General features: G+C 42.3%; 1 protein-coding gene across 1 annotated transcript in view; it reads right to left on the reverse strand.

Moving 5' to 3' along the window:
• Positions 1–1,247: 1,247 nt before the first annotated feature.
• MTERF3 (mitochondrial transcription termination factor 3) overlaps positions 1,248–21,504 on the reverse strand; it is a 34,461-nt gene continuing 14,204 nt past the window's right edge. The window contains exons 4-7 of the mRNA XM_090040392.1: positions 12,730–12,877; positions 11,067–11,138; positions 7,214–7,375; positions 1,248–3,120 (exon numbers count right to left, since the gene is read on the reverse strand). Of these exons, the coding sequence (XP_089896518.1) occupies positions 2,926–3,120; positions 7,214–7,375; positions 11,067–11,138; positions 12,730–12,877 (577 nt within the window). The 3' untranslated portion in view covers positions 1,248–2,925. The remainder of the gene's footprint in view (positions 3,121–7,213; positions 7,376–11,066; positions 11,139–12,729; positions 12,878–21,504) is intronic.

A 21,504-nucleotide genomic window follows, 5' to 3' on the forward strand; every position in this document is an offset into this window, starting at 1 on the left:
GCCAGGTGTGCGATAACTCTTGTATTTGTCCCATAATTTCAACACTTGTAGCATGTACCATCAATAATAGTGTTCAAAAGTGCGATATTTTTTGAAGCAGCTCGTATGCAAAGCCCAAGTCATTCTCAGTCTTAACTGACTTACGGGTTTGCTGTCAGCGCTTTCAGATGACTGCTTGCTTGCCTCCCAAATAAAGAAATGCTCCAGCACGATACCAAAAGGTATCATCTCTGAACCAAGAGTTTTAGATTTTTGCATTTCTTGTCTCAGACCAACGCAGCTACTAAATACATCCCTAAGACTTATTTGCATAATTTTTCAGTGTATGATAGCTTTTCAGTAGATACGATAATTTTGAGCTTCCAATATGATTTCATATTTAAGACCAGGCAATGCTGCTGGGGTCTGCTCCGCATGCCCTGGGGCTCCTGCCCTGCCACACAAGCATGGAGCAAGCATGGAGATTTTCAGTGACATTCTGCAATGGGGTGCTTAACCTCTAGCCTATTAGCTAGGTCCAGCCCATGGGGCTTCCCATAGAAATATGGCAGCAGGGGGGCAATGGTATAAGCCAGCTTCCAAGATACTGGTGGTACCCCTCCACTATCCTTTACTTAGATTACCTTACTGCAGGAATCACCACATTTTTTTCTCTTTGCAGGTAGAGAAAAGGTGTTCTTGAAACGCACAGCCTTTTCAAGTCCGTACAGTGGCTTGAATGCACCCTTGAAACTCCACACCAGCCAGGTGCAGGATTTCTAAAGCATGTGTCCATGACACTAAGCATGTACATTGCTAAAGTCCCTATTGTTATAGTCCCTAGTTCTAAAGTGCCTATTTATAACATCTCTTTTCCCTCCCTGCCCCAGTTCTCCAGTATTTCCGAAATAACCCTCACCAAGACCGACAGATAAAAGGAGGCTTGTCTAACCTCAGCCAAACCATTTCTAAGATTTCAGATTTGAAGTCAAGAAGAGACTACCTGAAGATTTCACAGAAGCAAAATTCATTTGCTGAGTACCACTCACCAATCCTTTGTATAGCTTGCTTCAGAATATTTCTGGGATATTTCTGGGATGCCTTGGCATAAGATTACATATTCCAAATTTTAGGTAAATTGGTTTAATTTGGACACGGACTGTCATTGGGGTTTCATAGTTTGTAGGGTCAGAAGGGACCTGAGCAGATCATCAAGTCCGACCCCTTGCCTTGGCAGGAAAAAGTACTGGTTAAACACATGAAGTGAAAATGAAGTGGAAGAAAATAAAATGTTTTTAATCAATGTAACAAGACAAACTTTAAACTTAAAATGACTGGATTAGCATATATACACAATGTAAACAAACATAAACAACTGTCTCACAATGACAGTAGTTACAATTATCAAAGGACAGGGCTTTAAATCCAGAAAACCAAGAAAATTCACTCTTTGCTTAAGCGTACAACCCCAGAAAAGCATCAGTATTAATCAGATAAAACATTTTAGATTTTGGTGGCCATCCCAAGCTTTTAAATCCTAATTTCAAATTTCTTTGCTTTATAGGGTTAAAGCCCAGGATAAGCCCCTTAACCTGAGTTGTACTGAATTAACACTGGTCAAGACTGATGCTTTGTATATAACAGTTAACAAGAGGGGCAACACCACACCCAATCAAAGCCATTTAAAAGTGTCAGTAGCCCAGAAAGCTTGTTGACTATGCTATTTTAGGTCCTTCTGTCAGGCAGTCCAATTTAAAAAAATATTTCATATTCCTTCTGCCAAGTGGCCAAAGGGGATGGAAGGAAGATGGGTGTTTCTAGTGGGAGGTAGGGGATCCCTCCTAGCCACTGCCTTTTCACCATTATCAGGTAGAAATATTTGTTAACTGGTAGCCATGTAAGAGCACACCAACAGTCAAAACAGCATGGAAATACTTACGTTTATGATGACCTCCCATTTCATTAACACTGTCTTAGTAAAATGGCATTCTGCCCTACCTTCTGTCTCATTTAAAAATAATTTTTATTCAAGATGAATTTCACAAATATCATGATCATAGTCTACAGATAGACCACTACAATTTACATTCATTTGACAAATTTCATTCAACTTGTCTTTGTAGCAGATAATGAGTGTTCATAATTCTGAATTAACTGAGTGCCGCCAATTTAACTATCTGAATTTTGCCTATTGGTATTATCATATCCAACATCACTATAATTGAAGATTAGAAAAACATGCTACTCTTCTTTTCAATTAACTTTGTGCACTTAACAGCATTTGGTATCTGGTCGGCTGATTTTATAAGATGTTGAAAAACCCTTTAGTGGGAGGGTCATGTCTGTTCAATGATTGGTTCTCCAGATCTTGCAGTCCGAGTTTTCAGTCTTGTTCCAAAAGGTACAGCTGTGTTTTTCCAGACAAATCAAGTTTTTAATCTCACAGTCTATTGAAATATGTTGTTGTGAGGAAAAAGTAGAAGAGACTCCATTTTATCATGCTTTACAAAACAATTCCCACCTTTCTGGCCTATCAGTCCTCAACATTTCTTGTATGTGACTATGCTTTCTCATCAAACTTCAAATTGACAAGGTTGGAGGTGCCCGGGGCAGCCCATGAACAACAGTATGGTGCAGTCCATAAATAACATCATGGTAACTGCTGCTTTGTAAGTTTCTATGTTCCCAGTTGACTGCTTCATCCATCATAGATATGTTATGATTTCATTACAAGATTTACATTAATAACTTGCTGAATGTGCTTACGCCCTTTTCCACTTTAGTCTGAAGTTAAGTCTTTTTTCTTATGCACTGTAGTTATTTGATAAGCAGTAACTTTTAAAACAGGAAGTGAACAGCCAAGAGACTGAAAAAGGAAGCAATTTTTTTTTCCAAAACAAATTTATTTCACAACATGATTCTATTCATTTTTACATGTGTTACTAATTAAAGTGTTTTTAAGAATTTCATGAAATCCTGTACTGAGGCTCTGGCAATCTCTGTACAAAACACCTCACTGGGCACAGATACTAGTTTATCTACAGAGATGTAGCTGGGCTGTCTTGGGTCATACTGGGCTCTTCCCAAGAATGTAAGAAACATGTGTCTCTCTTTGATTTTTAAGAGACTTGAATTGAAAACCTATGAAAAGAAAAAAGAGAGATGCTGAATTTTATAGGCACAAAACTAGAAAATACATGTAACACTGAAGAGTTTTTTGTACATAGACAAGACAAAGTTAGGAATGGTGAGTTTTGTATCGTTTACCTCCCCCACATATACTAGCACTCTTTACAAATTAATACTATAACATTTAAGCTGAAATAGTCTAGAAAATAAAATGGGATACAGCAAAAATAAAAGGGAGTTCAGAGCTAGTGGCAAGAATGATTAGTAGCAAGGCAAAACTGTGGAAAGGAGACAAATAGGGTGAGGACATGACAGTACAAAATAATGAATGCTGGAAGGACAGGCACACTTTCATAATATATAAATCAATATGACATGCAATGAACCTGACAAGTAAAGATAATGTAACTAATAAAAGAAAACATTCTTTATATAATACATATGTTTGTGGAACTCATACAAAATACCATCAAGGGAAAGAGCTCTGTAGGATTCAAAAACAGGGTGGGACTTTATACAAAAAACAAGATCCACAGTTAAAACAGCCAGGGTTAAAACCACAGAATTCTGACAGGATTAAAACTTCTCTGCTTCACTGCGCAATGTGGCTTCTAAGACAAATTACAGTGTTTACTCAAATCCAAAGAGGTGTATTCCCCAATCAACAAGGGGAAAAACCCCCTTATCTTAGATTTGAGTACCAGCCCAGTTCCGGCTTTGGCTCCAGCTCTGTGCTGAAGCCAGAGCTGGTGCCTTCCCCAGGCCAGAATGGCTCATTTGGCGGGGGGGGTAACACAGGCAGGAGACGCTATTTTACTATCATGAGGCACTACTTCACAGTCAGGGCGGCTAGGATCTGGAACCAACTTCCAAGAGAAGTGCTGGCTCCTACCCTGGAGGTCTTTAAAGAGGCTGGATGAACACCTTGTCGGGGTCATTTGACCCCAGTACTCTTTCCTGCCATGGCAGGGAGTTGGACTTGATGATCTGCTCAGGTCCCTTCCAACCCTACCAACTATGAAACTACAAAACCACAGGGCATGGAGGCAGCCTGTCCCCCGCCTTCCTATTCCTTGCTCCCCTCCATGGGCAACTGGTGCCTCCTGAGTCTAGGGGGCATCAGTGGGGGGGAGGGCTTGCTGAGCATGCCGGCAGCATGGCGACGGCAGAAGTGCCGGCACTTCCGCATGCAGCACAGTAGAGCTCTCCGTACCCCACTACCAGTCGGAGTGCTCGCTATCGGGGGGGGGCTCGTCCATGATGGATGAAGCTTTGTCTCCCTGGTAGAATGGTGAATTTGCATCATACAACACAAGCTGTAAAAATAACAACACTTGGCTAGTCAAACTGTTGGAGCAAATTAAGTAAAACACAACATCATTAAGATTGACAGTCTCCAGGTCTGAAAGGATGCACATACTCTCCTCTCCTAGTCTTAATTAGTTGAGGAAAAATTACTGTTTTGGCAAACATGAACTTGCAGGGTGGGGAGAGGGCAGGAAATGGGACATGAAGGTATATAGATAATGCTGGCCCCACAAGAATCCAAGAGCTGACACTTGTGAGTAGCCAGACAAGTAACCGTAGCTAACTTGCCTCGAGAGCATGAACTTATCTTCAGTTTCCCTGGGACAGAAGGGAAACTTTGCAGGAGGGTCTGATGGGAATCACAGGCAGAAACTGCTTTTTAACCTGTTGAATCTGGCTAGAAATTACATCCTTCAATTTAAGGTGCAGGGTAAGAATAAGTTATTCTGATATTTTCATTTGCTTATTCTTATATTTCAGTCTGTATCTCAACATATAGTTACTTATTTCTTAGGATTGTTGTTTGTTTTTTTTATAATAGATCCTTTTTGCTGTCTTTTTACTGCTTATTGTCAGTGTTAACTGCAATTCCAGAGCATTTGACCACATGGGCTTGCCTACTCCATGGAAAAGGAAATCCATCTTTTCTGAGTGCATAACCAGACAAAGGTGTGATTCTTCTTGCTGGCAAAATTACTTCTGCTAAGAACTGGCAGACACCAGTGAGACTGAGTCACCATAAACCAAAGAGCTGGCCCCTGACACATCTTAGCCGGTTTACAGTGGTAAGAAGCAGAAGGCAGGGAGGAAGTTGGAGCTGACAGGTGCCCCTGAAAGTATGAACGCACCTTGAAAGTGATTTCAGAGGTGCGCCTAGGCCACTACTGGGGTCCTAAATACAGATCCTATTGCAGATCTTATAGTAAGAATTACAAAGGGGGAACATTTGTCAGGAGCAGAATACCATACTAAATTAACCACTGGCCCACTCCAGTATACCAATACTTGTCTTCCCTGATTGAAAAATGTGGTCTAAATATCACATGATACTAAGTAAGCACAAAGACAGTAAGAGACTAAAATAAGGATAAGCGTACTAAGATCATGTGGTTATATAAGGAACACACACAATTTGATGGTTCTCTTAAAAGTTATCTTTTCTCCCCTTGACTTCCCATAAGCCAGAACTGAGGTTTAAAAGGATGAGATTCTGCCTGCCTCTCCCACTGCTCAGTCTTGAGGCAGTAGGAGATGATGGAGCCAAGAGCAGAAAGTTCTGGGAGCTTCTTAAGGACAAGGAACCATGGAGAGAGATGTAATAAAATGCTAAAAATGCACTTTGAAGAAAAACAAGAGACGATGCCATCATGAAGAATGCATGAGGTCAAGAAAAAGGAAGTGAACAGTACCTAAGGCAGCACAGTTCAAGGAAGATAGGCAGTGAGGCCATAGGCCTTAGTGTTACAGAATGTGAACAGAGAAGGATGAAGAGGTGAGCTTTGGAGAAAGATCACACCAGATTTTGGCACTGGAGGGGAAAGGGGGAAATCACAAGCAGAGCTAAAGGAGGGCCACCTCCCCAGTTTTTACTTAACATTCCCCGTGCTTAGTCCTGATTTCTTGGTAATTATCCCATATTATCCCACAACTGTTTACTCAAGAATAGAGATATTAAATTAAGTGGCATGACTACAGTCCCTTCCTTCCTGCACTACTTCCCTTGTAGTTAATAAACTGCACATTACTTTTCTTTTAAAAAGTTTCTCTTTTCCAGTCAACAGTGATCACATTTCAGCATTTCAGCAGTGCATGAGATTATTCAAACATATTGTTTACTTTTATTAAAGGGCAATACATGTAAGTTTTATGAACATATTTAAACTAGACAGCATAGGAAAAAATATTACATTGAGGGTCTTAACTATTCATGCAATGCTTCAGTGAAATTTTTTTTGTAGATTTCTGCTCCAACAATCAGCTGATAGCACATTGTGAGTACTTCACTTTGAGAAGGAGCTAAACGCTAAATAAAAGGGGATACTTTTCTGTTTTTTCAATTATTTAGAAAGAACACTCTACTGTTCCTCATATTTACGCATCAGGTTTTAAGTCAGTGTAGAGGGAAAACAACAAGGGGTCCATAACAGATATTGATTTATGTTGTGGATCAAGCCAGTAGAGATCAATGTGAAGACTTGTTTTCTACAGCAAAAGAACTTATTCACTGGATTGAGTGAGGAGAAAAAAAAAAGCATTAAATGAACCCATGAATGACTTGTGCCCCCAGCAGCTGGGGGGGGCACGGTGGGGGCAGGAGTGTGGTGGCGGCAGCAAGAGCCCAGTAGCTGTAAGCAGGGGAGCTCCTGCAGTCGCAGCCAGTGCTGTTGGCAGGGGGATGGGAGGGAGTGAGCACGGACCAAGGGCGGCAGCCAGCAGGGATTGCAGACTGCCTGGAGACCGGCAGCAGGCTAGTAAGCAGCGGCGCCTTTTTGTAGGAGGTACACCACCACACTCAGGGGGTGCATGTGCACCTGTGTGCACCCCCCTACATGTTGCCCCTGAATTAACCCCCAAACTGGAATTTTTAGTCCTGTTGCTGCACCGAACTGGACATGGATGCATGATTGCTAATAAAAATTGTTCTAGCTTAAGCAAAAACACAAAGCTGCCACACAACACTTGAAAAAGCGTATACATAACTGTATAATTCTGATCTTACTGTTGGCCCAGTGAAGACTATTACCTTGCCTGTGCCAACAGCATTTTCATTTGAACTAATATTTAAAAAGTATCTCACCTGAGGGAAGTTGGTAAGGATGTGATGGGGAATGCCCATCACATTATGGACATAGTCAAATGTTTCTGTTAATTTCTTTTTGTTTGCAGTTAAGATCTTGGGTATTTTAAGGGCAATATGTTGAATTTCATTAGGTCGAAAACCTAATTCAATCCGACACACCTGGGGAGGAAAAAAAATAGTTTTATCTTCACAATGGAGGTAGAAACATCTGTTTGTTATTCTTATCAAAGTGTATGATTTAGATCCTTTAACAATAAGTAGCACAAGTAACTTATACTTTCCAATCCCTGGGCATCCAATTATCTACATCTAAACTAGGGTGCTTGCCCATTTTAATCTATCAGCTCCCGGAGGGCAGAGACTAAGTTTCTTCATATTAGAGAACATGGATGAACCCCAACAACGCTCACCAAATAAGGATAAACATTTGTTGTCTAGTATCAACAAAGTTCTGCACTTGAATGCCCCAGTGTAATCAAACAGAGATTCTCATGGTCAAATTAATGTTTGATCTTGCTACTCGTGTTATGTAGGAGAATTATTATTCCAATTTCACACATGAAGAAGAAACTTGATGAGAAGAAGTCTGCAGAAGAGCCAGGTATACATCCCAACTGATTTGAGTATCTCCAGCCTGTTCTCAACTTTAATTGTCCTTATTATGTCCACCATCTCAGACTCTGTCTCCTTTCTATGCCTTTAACTCCATCCACATTAGTTTTTTTCCACATAAAAGGTGGAAATAAGAAACACAGAGACATGGCATTTCTTCCAGTAGTCCAAAGTTTGTGTGTCAGGTGATAAGAGGTTAATCAGATATTGAGAGAAGTTGTCAGATTTGCTCACAGGAATGCAACCTTTTGCACAATATAACCACTTCTACTGTGATACACACTCATGACTCCCAAGGTGACTGCAACACTCTTTGATCTGCACACACTTCCAGAACAGATTCCTTTGAGTCCATTGCAGGTCAGAACTGATAAATTCCTAAACCAGATAAACAAAACATAATATCCTGCTGCCAAATGAACAAGCATCTGACCTGAATTTAACCTCTGGGTACACTGAAGGACGAGCATATCCGTTTTGCAGCTAAAAACAATTACTTCCTTGTAAATGCTACTGAAATCTATAAGAAATGGATGACTTGCCAGGCAGGCATTGTAATATGCTGAATTCTTCCTCTGGCTGCATATTACACATGGCTCTGGAAAAAATGCTTATATACATGTAAAAAAAACCCCAAAAACCCAGCTCCCCCCCCCCCCCCACACACACACACAAACACAAACCTAAGTACCATGACTCTCATTTTCCTGGTAGGAAAACAATTTTAAGGTCAACTTGTGGACCAGTTACCTTAATTCTGACTTTAACCTACTAATAAATGTACTAGGGTTACAGCAAGTATTTTACATGTCTTATCCATTTAAATGTAGCTATACCTCAACCTTATAGCAGGCAGACATAAAATGACACTTCCTAACAGGATAAGAATTATGACTCTTATAGTAAATAAAAATATCATGGCCATGTGAGATGTCGATACAGAAATATCCAGTCACTGGCTGCCTGTTACTGTAATCAGGTAAACACTGACAACAGCATTGTTAAAAACAAAAGCTTCATAATCACAAAAAAATGTTGGTACTAACATATTAATAGTATTTAAACAGAAACACCCAATTCTGTAATAACTAGTTAATTATCCTTTAGATTAGCAATTACCATATTTATTCTCCCACCACATGCAGAATTCCTGCCCAAATTAGCTATCTAATCTAATGGAAGCTGACTTCTGTGCCAGAATGAAGGAATAGGGATGCTGTAGTGAAAGATAGAGATTGTGCTGCCTTTCCAAGTCCCATGCAGGAGAGGCAGAGTGTAGTCCAGGTCACTCACCCTCTACTTCCAGCTCCAAAGCTCAAGCTTTAACCCCATCAAAACCACCACTGAACTGGCAGCAGCTTTTAGCTGAGCAGCAGCTGTTACTGTGTTGAAGCTTGATTTTGGGAAAAGGTATCGCATGTGCATGGGGTTGGGAACAACACAGCCAGCGTAAGCATTTGCTGTGGCTAGGAAGACCCTGGAAAAATGTCTTTTTATTTCCAAAACAAGACAAGTCACTTATTTGGGGGCAAGTGGTACCATACCATATTAGTCATTTTTTTCAGGCCCCACTAAATTGTATTAATACTAGAAAACAGCTAATGTACAGAGCAGTCCTGCCTACCTAATTTCAGATAAGACATTCTAAAATTAAAGTTTTTATAAGGTTACAGACCTGAAGATTTCAGGCCTTTATTTATCCAAACTGATACAAGCACAGCAGAGGCAGTGAAAGCTTTCAAACACTATCTAGCACACGCTATCTACGTGCTATCATAGCTCAGTAAGTTTATTTCTAGGGAAGGATAGTTATGCCTCAAAGCCCATTTAATCCATGTTTTGTATGTTTTGCAACACTACAGAAAACTGCCAAATGACAGCTGTTTTAGAACAATGACAATGGACTTGCAGTAATTGGAAAGACCACTATTTCTCTTCCATAGCTATCTACTAATAGCTGTCTAATAGGTAAGCAGTTTTTTGTCCCATACTGGATTTGAAGTTCTGATCTAGAAAGGAAAAATGTAATCCTTTTAGCAATCCCTGTACCACCCAATCTGGACAGTACTGTTGTCTACAAAGTATCACTAGATTTCTTTAGTGGGGATCTAATATGAACTGCTTTTTTCCCTATAGCACTCCTAAGAAGCAAGGGCGGCACACTAAAGTTTAGTATTCTGACAGAGATGCGTATAAAGTCATTCAGGGTTTTCAAACATTCCTTGTGACACATTACTTCCACAAGCCAGGGACCCAATGTTTATAAGAGGGAAAAAACACTATTAATTTAAACAATATGCTCCTTTGCAAACCTTCTCCCTAACCACATCCCTTTTAGATTGTAACATTCCCAGTGGTTAATGGTTTAAGAACAGACATTCTGTCTGAAAGGTATACTTTTATTCACATTATGAATTATATGGCAATAGGATTTTTCAAACTGAGTTGCCCTGCAACAGAATGTTGGTCTACCTGGTTTGACAACACAAGGATTAAAGCAATACATGGTAATATTTTCAAAGGAATAAGAAGTACTACTACAGGACTGAACATTATTTATCCAATAGGTGTTAACAACAAACATCTGCTATCAGACAATAAGTGTCAAAACTACATTTGGCAGACCAACAACCTGCCATGAGAAGATAATCAGCTGCACATTTCTTGCTCCTAAATCATCAGAGACAACCCAAGCTGGCAAAAATATGACAGCAAACCCCAGCAGAATTTGACCTGGGTAGTGAGAACAGGAAGAAGCCCAGAGAATCCCCTTTGGGGCTAAAATTTTAAAAGACAAAACAAGGTGCAATTACATGTTTGCTGTGAAACTTGAATGCTAACCAGCAACATAATGGTTTTTTTAATGTATGAAGCTATTTAATGCATTTCCTTCTACCCCTTTCTAAGGGATTTAAAATTTAGTCTGTTTTTAAACGGGATGGGTATACAATAGTGGCACTCAACCTTTTGGTCGTGTGGGTCAGATGAGATTGGCCCTGTACCATTATGTTCAGGGTCCTGTGTTGCCCTCATACTCCAGGGTCTGGCTTTGCTCCACTCTGCACACCCCCATGCCCTGGAATCAGGCCCTCACGTATTCTGCCTACCTCATTTAGCATGCAGGGCCACGGCCCAAAAGGCTCCCCACAGACCCATGGGTTGGATTACATGGTGCTTGGGGTCAGATCTGACCTGCAGACCAGAGGTGAGCATCCCTGGTATATAACGATCAACTTACCGCTAGGTTCTCTTTTACCGGCTCCAAACTTCCAGTTAGTAGCCTTGGAAGACGACTTACTAGATCCCTAGTCTACAATTTAAAAATGGAAATAATTATTGTTCATAAAAAAACAGCTTAGAAATCCACTCATGGAACTCAATTACATGCCTTTTGTTCACATTTTTACTTCTGTACTCTCTCACATTTCAAACAGAAGAACATAGGATAGACAGAAGTACAACAGCTGGAGTCAAATTTCACCATTCCCCATGTGAAACAGGCTAGGTTCTAGACACATGAAGAAACTGCAGGGGCACCTAAAGACTAATAGCAGGTTGAACCACCAACCCTCTCTCAGTTCTTAGTATTTGTTCTTTTGTAGCCAATCAGTTTTGAAATCTTCAGGTACTGAACTTATCAACTAAGACACTTTACCCCTCCACATCAGCCTAAAGGCATGGAACAGTGATCCAACTTCAGAGAGTTAGCAGTGGACAGGGAATTTCTACAGAACACTTGCTAGATTGTAACTGGGAATCTACCTGGCTCCTAGCCCAATGTAAGGGCAACTTTGCCTTGAATAAATATGGCTAAAGTGTTTTGGTTTAGCTTTTGCTCACTGTGGGGGGCAAGAAAGGGCTGATGGACAGTTACTATACCTCAGCTGCTTTGGAGAAAGTCCCCACCCCACATTTACTCATCACAATTTGATTCTTTGCCCATACCTTGAGAAAAAGAGCATTGGCAGTACATCCTCATTCCATTCTGTTATTAGGCTGACATAAGGATTTACCATCAGTCTGAAAAACGTGTGGTTTTGTACTGTTTGAATATTTCTCCTTTCTTCTCTCCAATGTCAAAGCCCAATTGCCAAATGTTATCTTTTTGGCTAAAGAACACAGGACTTTCTGGAACATGATAATTAAGGAATGATGTTTGAATGAAACAACTAACCCATCTTTCAGGAGACTGAATCAATTGCTAATGCCTTGAAGACCACAAAACCAGACACCTGATCTCCTATGTGATCATATACTGTACTGCCAATAGATTACTGGACTCAGCAGACAGCCAGGAGCATATGCTGTTATGACACTTAACACCATGATATACCTATCATTGGGCACATCTACACATTCATTAATGCACTTTTGCTACTGCGCATTAAGTCAAGTACCTCTAATATGAGGTACTACATAAAAGCGCATTAGGCTGCCCTAATGCACAAGGAGGAAAAGTGAATGCCTTTTTAGTGACAGTTAATGCACAATAGACTAATTCTACTGTCCATTAGCATATTAGCACTGTTTTGGACATGACACTTTGATGTGCAGTACAATAGGCTACTGCGCATAAAAGCTCATTTGCAGACTTGCCAACCGACGATGTAATTACATTGCAACATTTTGAAAAGATGGGAAACCTACAACATCAGAGGTCCTTGCTAGCCTTCTGTAGTAGGTTACTGGATGCCAATCTGTAACCTTTGTAATACCGCATGAGCATTTTTAGGTTAGAGAGAGGTAGTCAGCTGCGTTAGTCTGATGTCAGTCAGAAGGCAGCATAAATATGCACCTTTATAGACTAACAAAATAAGATATATTAGGTTAGTCAAATGTGTTTCAGGATCATCCTACTTTCACTAACAAAATACTTCAACATGTTGACATATCTTACTTACCTTCTGCACACTTAATCCAAGTTCTTTTTGGAAGAAACCCAATCTGTTATCTAATCTTTCCACAGAAAACATCAGCAAAAATGGAGCTCTTGAGACCATTCGTGCAATTGCTTCCTTACCAAATTTTTTTGATTTTAAGTAAGCCACTCTAAGAAAGAGAAAAAATAATTGCAGCGATGAAAATTTTATTGCTTCCATCTAGATGCTCAAATTCCTCAGTGATATCTTGCAAATAGACAGATGTTTTAATATTTAACATGAACCCAGCCGAAAAGAATTAGAGGAAAAAAATCTACAGTTATCATAAAAGCTAAATACCATCTCATCCCATCCAATTAATTAAAAACAAAATAAACATCAGAACAAAACATTAATACTGAAGACAGACTTTTAATTCTTTCCAGCTGTATTTAAGCAGATAGCTATTTTAACCTGAGTTGAAGTACCAGCCTGTTTTATGGATTAAGTATAAACCAATCAGTGAGGCTACGCCTTCTGTTGTTTTAATGAAACCTGCTTCTTTTGCTTTGGTCAAACTCAAAGAGCTCAGTGCCATCCTCCCTTTCACATTCCTCTTCTGCCAATATCGAAGAATAGAAGCATACAACAATGTAACCTATGGAGAAGCCTTCCAAGCATGTTCGTCAGAAGTCAGCTGAAATTACTTCTGTAACAAAAGATCCATACTTTTCGTTTTCAAAACCAAGACTTGGTTATAAAACATCTGGTTGTCAGAATACTGAAGGAGAAGGTCAACATTTCTGTTTAACAGAGGTTTTTTCCTTTCCAGCTTCTTCTCCCCTCACCTCTCCTGAATCTGCTTGCTTCAGCAAAAGTAGTCCTACTTAAAATACTATCTGCAGTAGATTATCATCATGGCTCCCAGAGAGAAATTACTTTAATTTGAAAAGATTTTCTTTGTTCATAGTTAAACAGAACTACAGAAGTACCTGGTTGTTAGGCCTGTGCGAAGCAGCTAGTATTCATTTCAGATTTGGACTCGGCCAATTCAGGGGACAGTGATTCCATTCAGTGATTCAAATCACTGTCCCAAATTGATTCAGCTGAATCACACAGGCCCCTGCTCGCTCTCCCAGCCCTGACAGCCCCAGATCCCGGCTCTTTAAAAAAATAAAACCCCCATTAACTGGCTGCTGCCAGGAGGGGGGGCACGATCCCCGCTGCCCCTTACTGCTCCACGCTGCATGCGGGCTCTGCCACAAGCCCCCCAACCCCTGCTCACTCCCCCAGCCTCCGCGATGGCTGCCCTACCTGCCCCTACTCAAGCCCTTAAAAAAAAGCCCAGACTCACTAGCTGCTGCCTAGCAAGGAAGGGGGGAGGAGGAATCCCCACTGCCCCATGCTGCATGGGGGGCTCTACATGAGCCCCCTGACCACTGCTGCAGCTGGTAAGTGTGGGGTTTTTTGTTTTGGTATTTTTTTTCCTTAAAGGGCTGGAGCTGGGGTAGGCAGGGTAGCCATGGGGGGGCTGGGAGAGTGGGCAGGGGTCAAGAAGCTTGTGGAAGAGCCCCCCATGCAGCATGGAGTAGTGGGGGGCAGCAGGAATCGCTCCCTGCCTGGCAGCACCCAGTGAGTGGGGGCTTTTTGTTTAAAGGGCTGGGGCAGCCATGGTGGGGGTTGGGGGAGCAGACAGGGATCAGAGGGCACTCGGCGGGGGGGGGGGCAGCAGGCAAGGGATGGGGCCTGGCAGAGGTCCTCCTGAAGTCCCTACTTCCACCTCCTACTTACCAGCTCAGAGTCTGGGTCCAGCCCCCCTGCCAGAGCAAGCGGTGACTGCCCAAATCACCAAAACTCTCTGAATCTTTTCCAAATCAATTTGGAGAGCTTCAGATCAATTTGGACCTTTTAACTGGTCCTGATTCAATTTGGATTTGGAGATTCAGCCATTGAATCAGGCCGAATCTCCGAATTGAATCAGCACCCGAAGCTTCGCACAGCCCTACTGATTGTCATCTCAATTTATTACCTATAAGAATAGATCTTATCTGAAAATACTTATATGGAGTAGATTGAAGAATGCTTCAGGAAGCAAAGATCCTGAAAACTAAGCCTGCTTTGTCACTTCACAAAAAGAACACCTCCCACCCAACTGAAAAATAAGGTCCCTTGGGCAACCCCAGTGAGAAAAATAGTCCTATGCTGTATTTGCTGGATGCAGAAACAAGACTGGGATTTCTCTTGGGTCCTGACCTGGGACCAAGCGTGTGTGGTTCATCTTCCATATCAGTTTCTAGACAGTAAGGATCCAAAATGAAAATGCAGCAAGATGTGCATCATGGAGTTGAGAGTAGAGAGAGAACCAGGAGTTTCCCTTGTGCAACCCCCTGGCTATAAGACTTGGGCTTTTGTTATTCCACCTCACAGCCAGCCTCTATTTCCCACATGTCATTAAACACAACCTGCAAAGTATTCCTAACATGAAATGGGCCTCATAATGAAATAAAAAAAACATGCAACTCTGGGGGTCTTTTTCTTTCCTTTTGGTTTGGCAAGTCATCAGTCTTCATATTTTCAAGCTTTCCTCTACAACCGCAAGGGCTACAAACTTTACAAAAATAAATTTAAAAAGTAAAAGACTGATTCTTTTGTGTTCATGTAACTCAAAGAACTTGCACTTTAAAAACAAATACCAAGTATGACAAGGTTTACGATAATCTTGTAAGACCTGGCAACCCCGTGAATTTTCAACTTAACAAAGGGACCAGCAATTTTATAAAGTAAGTTAATAGTTTATTTTGAAATTTTGTTAATGGTGATTTGAATCTATCTGGTGCAGCTGCGTTACAAATACTGATTTGCAATAGTCACAATTGTTATGAATTATGGAATGTTTTGACTTTTACAGTGTTTATCTCAAGTCATAAATGCCAAATGTATTGAAACTTGTGTTTTGTTCCTTGGAAACATGGAATCCATAGCAATATAACATTCCAAAGAGTGATGTAACCAATATTGGGTCCATCTGTATGGAAGTGTTTAGGCACAGGTGATACACCTCCTTTCATCTAAAAGATATTCATTCAAATATACAACTTTGCAACATACATACTTTGCATATACAGCTTTGCAACACATGGATCTTCAATATTAATTTAACTTAAAAGCTGCACATAAACATTCATGAATGCCAAATCAAGTGTCAACTCACTAAAATCAAACTAGCATATTCACAAAGAATTGGAATGTTAACCTTGCCGCCAGATGGTATTTCAGAACATTCACCAAAATAAATGCCTGACTTTATAGCACAAGCAGAGTAACATTTACCCTAAACAGTGTCTCTCAAGAATGCTCTAAACAGCTGTGCACCTAACACTGACCCAACAAGCCCATTTTAAAGATTCAACTGAAAAACGTTTTTAATAAGACATAGATCCCTGAAAGATGTTACACTTAAGATGTGATTAACCAGTTAATCATGTCTTAAGTAGCAACTCAGCCACACGTTCATGGAATTAATGGCATGATAAAGCAGGGAAAAATCCACAAAGTTATTAGACAAAAAATGATGTGTAATAAAGTTGTGGCTGGTTCCCATCATGCCTTAAATTGAACATGTGGCCAGTGCCTATCAGCCAACTGAAACTCTCAACACAGGAGTGTACCAGAGCCTTGAAGAGCCTCTGGCATGCTCCTGAGGCTGGGAGTGCCTATCAGCTGACTGGCACTATGAGCCGCAGGCACCTAGCCTGCTACTTGCTGATGCAAGAGGAGCCTGGGATGATAATCCTCAGACTATCACAGTACTTGAGATGCATATAGAATCAGTAGGGGATGCTTGGGATGCACGTAGAATCATAATTGTAATCCCAGCCTCCCCCCTACACTGGAAATAGAGCATGAGTGGGATCTGATCCTCCATCTCAGAGTCACACCTCCTGCCATGCACATATGGCATGGCAGGAGGTGTGACTGTTGAATCATTAGTCAGATCCCATCACACCTTTAAATGAATTCCTGTCAGTGGCCATATATTTTCTAAGGGGCCATTTTGCTGCTCTAGGGATGGAAAGAAAGAAGTATTGATCTTAAAACTGCTAACAAGAATGCTGTTGTTTCAGGTCTGCTAACATTTCTACTCTAAAATTCCATTTCCAAGAATTTCTCTCTTAGATGGACAGCTTTGCTGTGTGCAGAATCCAAGAAATAGAGCCAATCCTCTAGCAAACTGTATTTTAAAACATTATTCATAAAAAGAAAAGCTGGGAAAAGGGGGGCAGGGACAGGGGGTTGTAAAATAAATTCAGGTTTATAAAAACTGATTACTTTACCAAAATATATTTGTCTCAGGTACTTTTTTCCAAGTAAAAAAAAAGCCCTTTCCCCTGATTCTATGTGCATCCCAAACACTCTGCTAGTCTGAGACAGAAAGTTAAACTGACAAGTCTATTTCAGTCCTCAAGTGGACCTGGGTTACAAGAGCAAACAAACTTCATAAACAGGAAACAACATTAAGGTGCATATTTTCAACACTGCTCAGGAGCCACACAGATTAGTAATGGAAATGCAAAAATAGCCTTTGTGCTTCCTCAGTCCAGGGTTGGCAGTGTACCTGTCTCCCACTGTAATTTATACTGACTGTCACAAACTGCAAGGTTCCAAAAACAAGCAGTGTAAACTGGAAGCCCTGGTGTCCCAGCATCTGCTTTCAAGCACAATAATAGGTCAACCTCAACTAGCCTGACCCATGCAAGGGGTCTTTTCCTGACAATATCATATGCTGTATCATACAATACAAGCCATTCAGCACATTGTACTTTTTGAGTGTGGGTATAAAATCCCTCAGTTTCACAGCCAATCCTTTTTTTAAATCTATCTTCACCCTGCAAGCTACTTGTTTCTCCTTGGGCTTGTCTCTGCAGATAGAATAGCAGGCAGGAACAGGGTGCTGCAGGACTGATCATGGTGGATCCTTTGCACCAGAGGCCTGCAGCACAGTGGTAAGTTTTGGACACACTACAGAAACTGAAGGGCTAGGAAGCAAGTGGTAATGCGGTCAATCTCATACTCAGAAATTTAGCAGAGCTTTCAGGCTCAGGGTGGAACACTTTCTGAGGCAGACTTAATGGTTAACCATACATTTGGTCACAAGAATGACTTTAAAGATAATCATAATTAGCAGTGTAGGCCTAAATATACATGCCTATCAGATCACGGCATGTAATGTATCAGCTCCCAATAAACTGAAAAAAACCCAGGGAAATTGAAGTGCTATCACACACCAACATAACGTCCCACCGATGAAGAGATGTGGCAACATGGGATGCAGCTCTAAGATGCAACTGTCAGAACAATCAGGTTCAATTTTAATGGATGTCTATGTATGTTATCCAGCTTACTTTGTAGTTATGGGATTTGTACTACTGAACAGAATAAGTCTAAAACGTGGCCTTTTCAAATTAAGCAGCTCTGTATGGCTCAAGAGCTAAAGGTCTTTTGAAATTAAATCCTTAGCTGCTATTAAACAATGAATTCACCACTTGAAATTTCAACTCCTGGAGTTACTGGGGACACCCCAAGAACTCCGTGAATTAAAAGCATGCACATGCTCAGCTTACTTGAGCCAGATATTCAGAAGCAAGGTTACTGTCCCCATTGAAGAGCTGTTCTGTCATTTCTAGTATTCCCTCCTCCAGATAAAGGCAGATCTGTTCCACTTCTATTTTGCTTCTCTATTATGTAGCCAAGTATTTAAGCTACAAGAGATTTTAGTTTGCCTGAGCAAATGGAAATACAAGGCAATATGCTATTTTTATGTTTGGCACAAGGATTATCTCAGGGGCAAGCAATTATTTTGGATGGAGGGCTGATTAATAAGTTTTGGTGAGCTGTTGAGAGCCGTATGGGTAGTCCCACCCCTTGATAGTTGCCCCATCCCCTAACCCCTGCCACCAGAAATACTGTTTTGGGAGGGGGGGGTTGTCATCTTAGAATAACGCCCCCCCCAAATTATACACTAGAAATCAAACACCTACTACAACATATTTTGATTTTATTACAAAAAATTGTCACAATTTATGTTTCTGTACTGTACATAGAGGGGACTGCATAACTCAAAAATAAAGTCTCACTTTTATATTGTATATGGGGGTGTGGGGAGTATATGGTGAGGTGTGGAGAGGTGTGGGGGGGCTTGTGAGGTGGTGTGGCTGTGTGGGGGGGGTTGCGGGGAGCAGGGTGTGCACAGCCTGGCTGGCCACCTCCATTTCAGAGACTTCAAGCAGTTCCCACACTTGCACCAGGAGAAGCACCGTGCTGGACTCCATGGGGAAGCAGGGGGTGGGGCTCTGAGTCCACGGGTCTGCGCAGCACGGGGCAGGGAAGGCAACCAGGGTCTAGTGAGGGGCTTTCCCCAGTGAGTGCAGGAGCTGCAGGCACATGGCCCTCGTGATGGGGGCAACAGCAGGAGCCAGCTGGGGACTCCTGATGTGTTCTGCGGTTCCGGCATTGCAGCTGGGAACCGCGCAGAACAGCTGGCTGTGCACCTCCTGGCAGCACATGGGTCTCAGCTGAAATGCCAGGACCACAGAACGCAGCAGGAGCCAGCCTGACCCCTGTGGTTACCAGCCAGATCCTGCTACTGCCAGCCCCGACCCCCCCAGGGCACTGCACTCCTGTTGCTGCCTTTCCCCTGCTGCTTCCCTTCCTTCTATGCTCCGGCAGCATGTGGTCCCCAGCTGCAATGCCGGGACTGCACAGCATGGCACAGCAGGAGCCAGCTGGGAACTGCATAGTGCCAGGTGGGCCAGGCTGGCTCCTGATGCGCCAGTGATCCTCCCCCTACCTCCACCTGTTCTTTGTCTAAGAGTGGAGAATCAGATGAGGGAGAGCAAAGAAACAGCCCCCGGGGTCACCAGTCTGAAGCCTCTGCTAGACAGAACTTTCTGGCTTGGGGTGGAATGGGGCCGGGTGGGCCTTGCTGCCGCTGCCATTGGTACCTTGTCATCTTTGACAGGCAGCCACGGGAAGATAACCATTAATTTTCTAATTTTTGGCGGGGGGGGCGCCACTGGCTGGATAGAATGCCTTGGTGGGCTGGATCCAGCTTGTGGGCCATATTTTGCCTGCTCCTGGATTATCTAGTTCTGTTCTATTTCAATCCATTATAATTCCCAGTTTGATAATTACTGTATCATTCCTTAAACTTCAGGCAAAAAGGCAATGTAGCTATACCATTATTTATTCAATTTGGTTTAAACTTTTATCATGGTAACAGACAGCACCAGGATATTATGTCAAAACTTCCCTTTACCAGCAAATTAAGCTTTTGCAAGCTCTAGCTATATCAGTCCAGAGAATCAGCCAAGACCTCTTCCCTTGGGGCAGGACACAATCAGGTTCCTGGAAAAGGATGCAAGGAGTTCACTATTTCCAACTGTTTTCTCTGCTCTTAGATAGTCAGGTTCACTTCTACAGTGAACCCATCAGAATTTGGTTGCAATTTAATTGGAGCTTCTCATTTTGAGAGTAACAATGTAACAAAATTATACCTACAAGCACCATTTTAGAGCTTTCTGTCTTATAAATTTGCTTGAATTTTTATGGTCTTCTTGAGCAGTGGCAGCCTTAGATGCATGTGAAGTGAGATTCCTAAGCTATTCAACCCTAACTAGGGGTGCACCGATTTATCGGATGGCTATTGGATCAGCACCAACAAAAAGGAGAAACTGATGTTATCGGCCATCAGCTTTTTTTAGTTATTGTAGCTGATAATTATGGCCATGTACCCGGAGCACCCTGGTGAGTGTAGTCCGGTCTCAACGTGCCACTGCTGGCCTGAGCCTACAGCGAACTACAGGTCCCAGTGAGCAGTGGAAGAGGAAGGGGATGCCAGGGAGTGGTCACAGCAACGAAGAGTTCCAGCAAATTACTGATTCCTGCTGCTGCTGCCATGACAATGCTGTGCATGCATTAGGGGCCTGAGTGCCAGGGCTGCTACAGAGATGCTGGTCTGCGCGTGGGCAGGGTAAGGTGCTGCCACACAAGGGACATTCCACTCTGCTGGGCATAGTTTCATAGATGTAAGGTTGGAAGGGACCTAAGTAGATCACCAAGTCCGATCCCCTGCCATGGGCAGGAAAGAATGCTGGGGTCAAGCAACCCCGGCTAGGTGATTATCCAGCCTCCTTTTTGAAGACACCCAGGGTAGAAGCGAGCACCACTTCCCTTGGAAGTTGGTTCCAGATCCCAGCCGCCCTGACTGTGAAGTAGCGCCTCCTGATGTCTAGGCTGAACCTACTCTCAGTCAACTTGTGGCTGTTATTCCTAGTTACTCCCGGTAGTGCTTGGGGGAACAGGGACTCCCCCATTGCCTGCTGGTCCCCCTTGGGCAGTTTATAGATGGCCACCAGATCCCCTCTCCGCCTTCTCTTGTGGAAGCTGAATAGGTTCAGGTCTCGTAGCCTCTCTTCATAGGGCCTGCCCTTCTGCCCCGTGATCATGCGAGTGGCCCTCCTCTGGACCCTCTCGATGGTAGCCACATCCCTCCTGAAGTGCGGCGCCCAGAACTGGATGCAGTACTCCAACTGTGGCCTAACCAGTGTCACATAGGAGGGGAGGATCACCTCTTTGGACCTGCTCGTGATGCATCTGTGGATGCATGACAAGGTGCGGTTAGCCTTCCTGACCGCGTCCCCACATTGGCAGTCCATGTTCATTTTGGCATCAATAATGACTCCAAGATCCTTTTCTGCCTCTATGTTGACAAGAAAGGAGTTCCTCAGCCTGTAGGTATGCTGCTGGTTCTTCCTCCCC

Source organism: Crocodylus siamensis, chromosome 3, assembly GCF_052110815.1.
Source record: "Crocodylus siamensis isolate JL-2025a chromosome 3, ASM5211081v1, whole genome shotgun sequence".
Lineage (NCBI taxonomy): Eukaryota > Metazoa > Chordata > Crocodylia > Crocodylidae > Crocodylus > Crocodylus siamensis.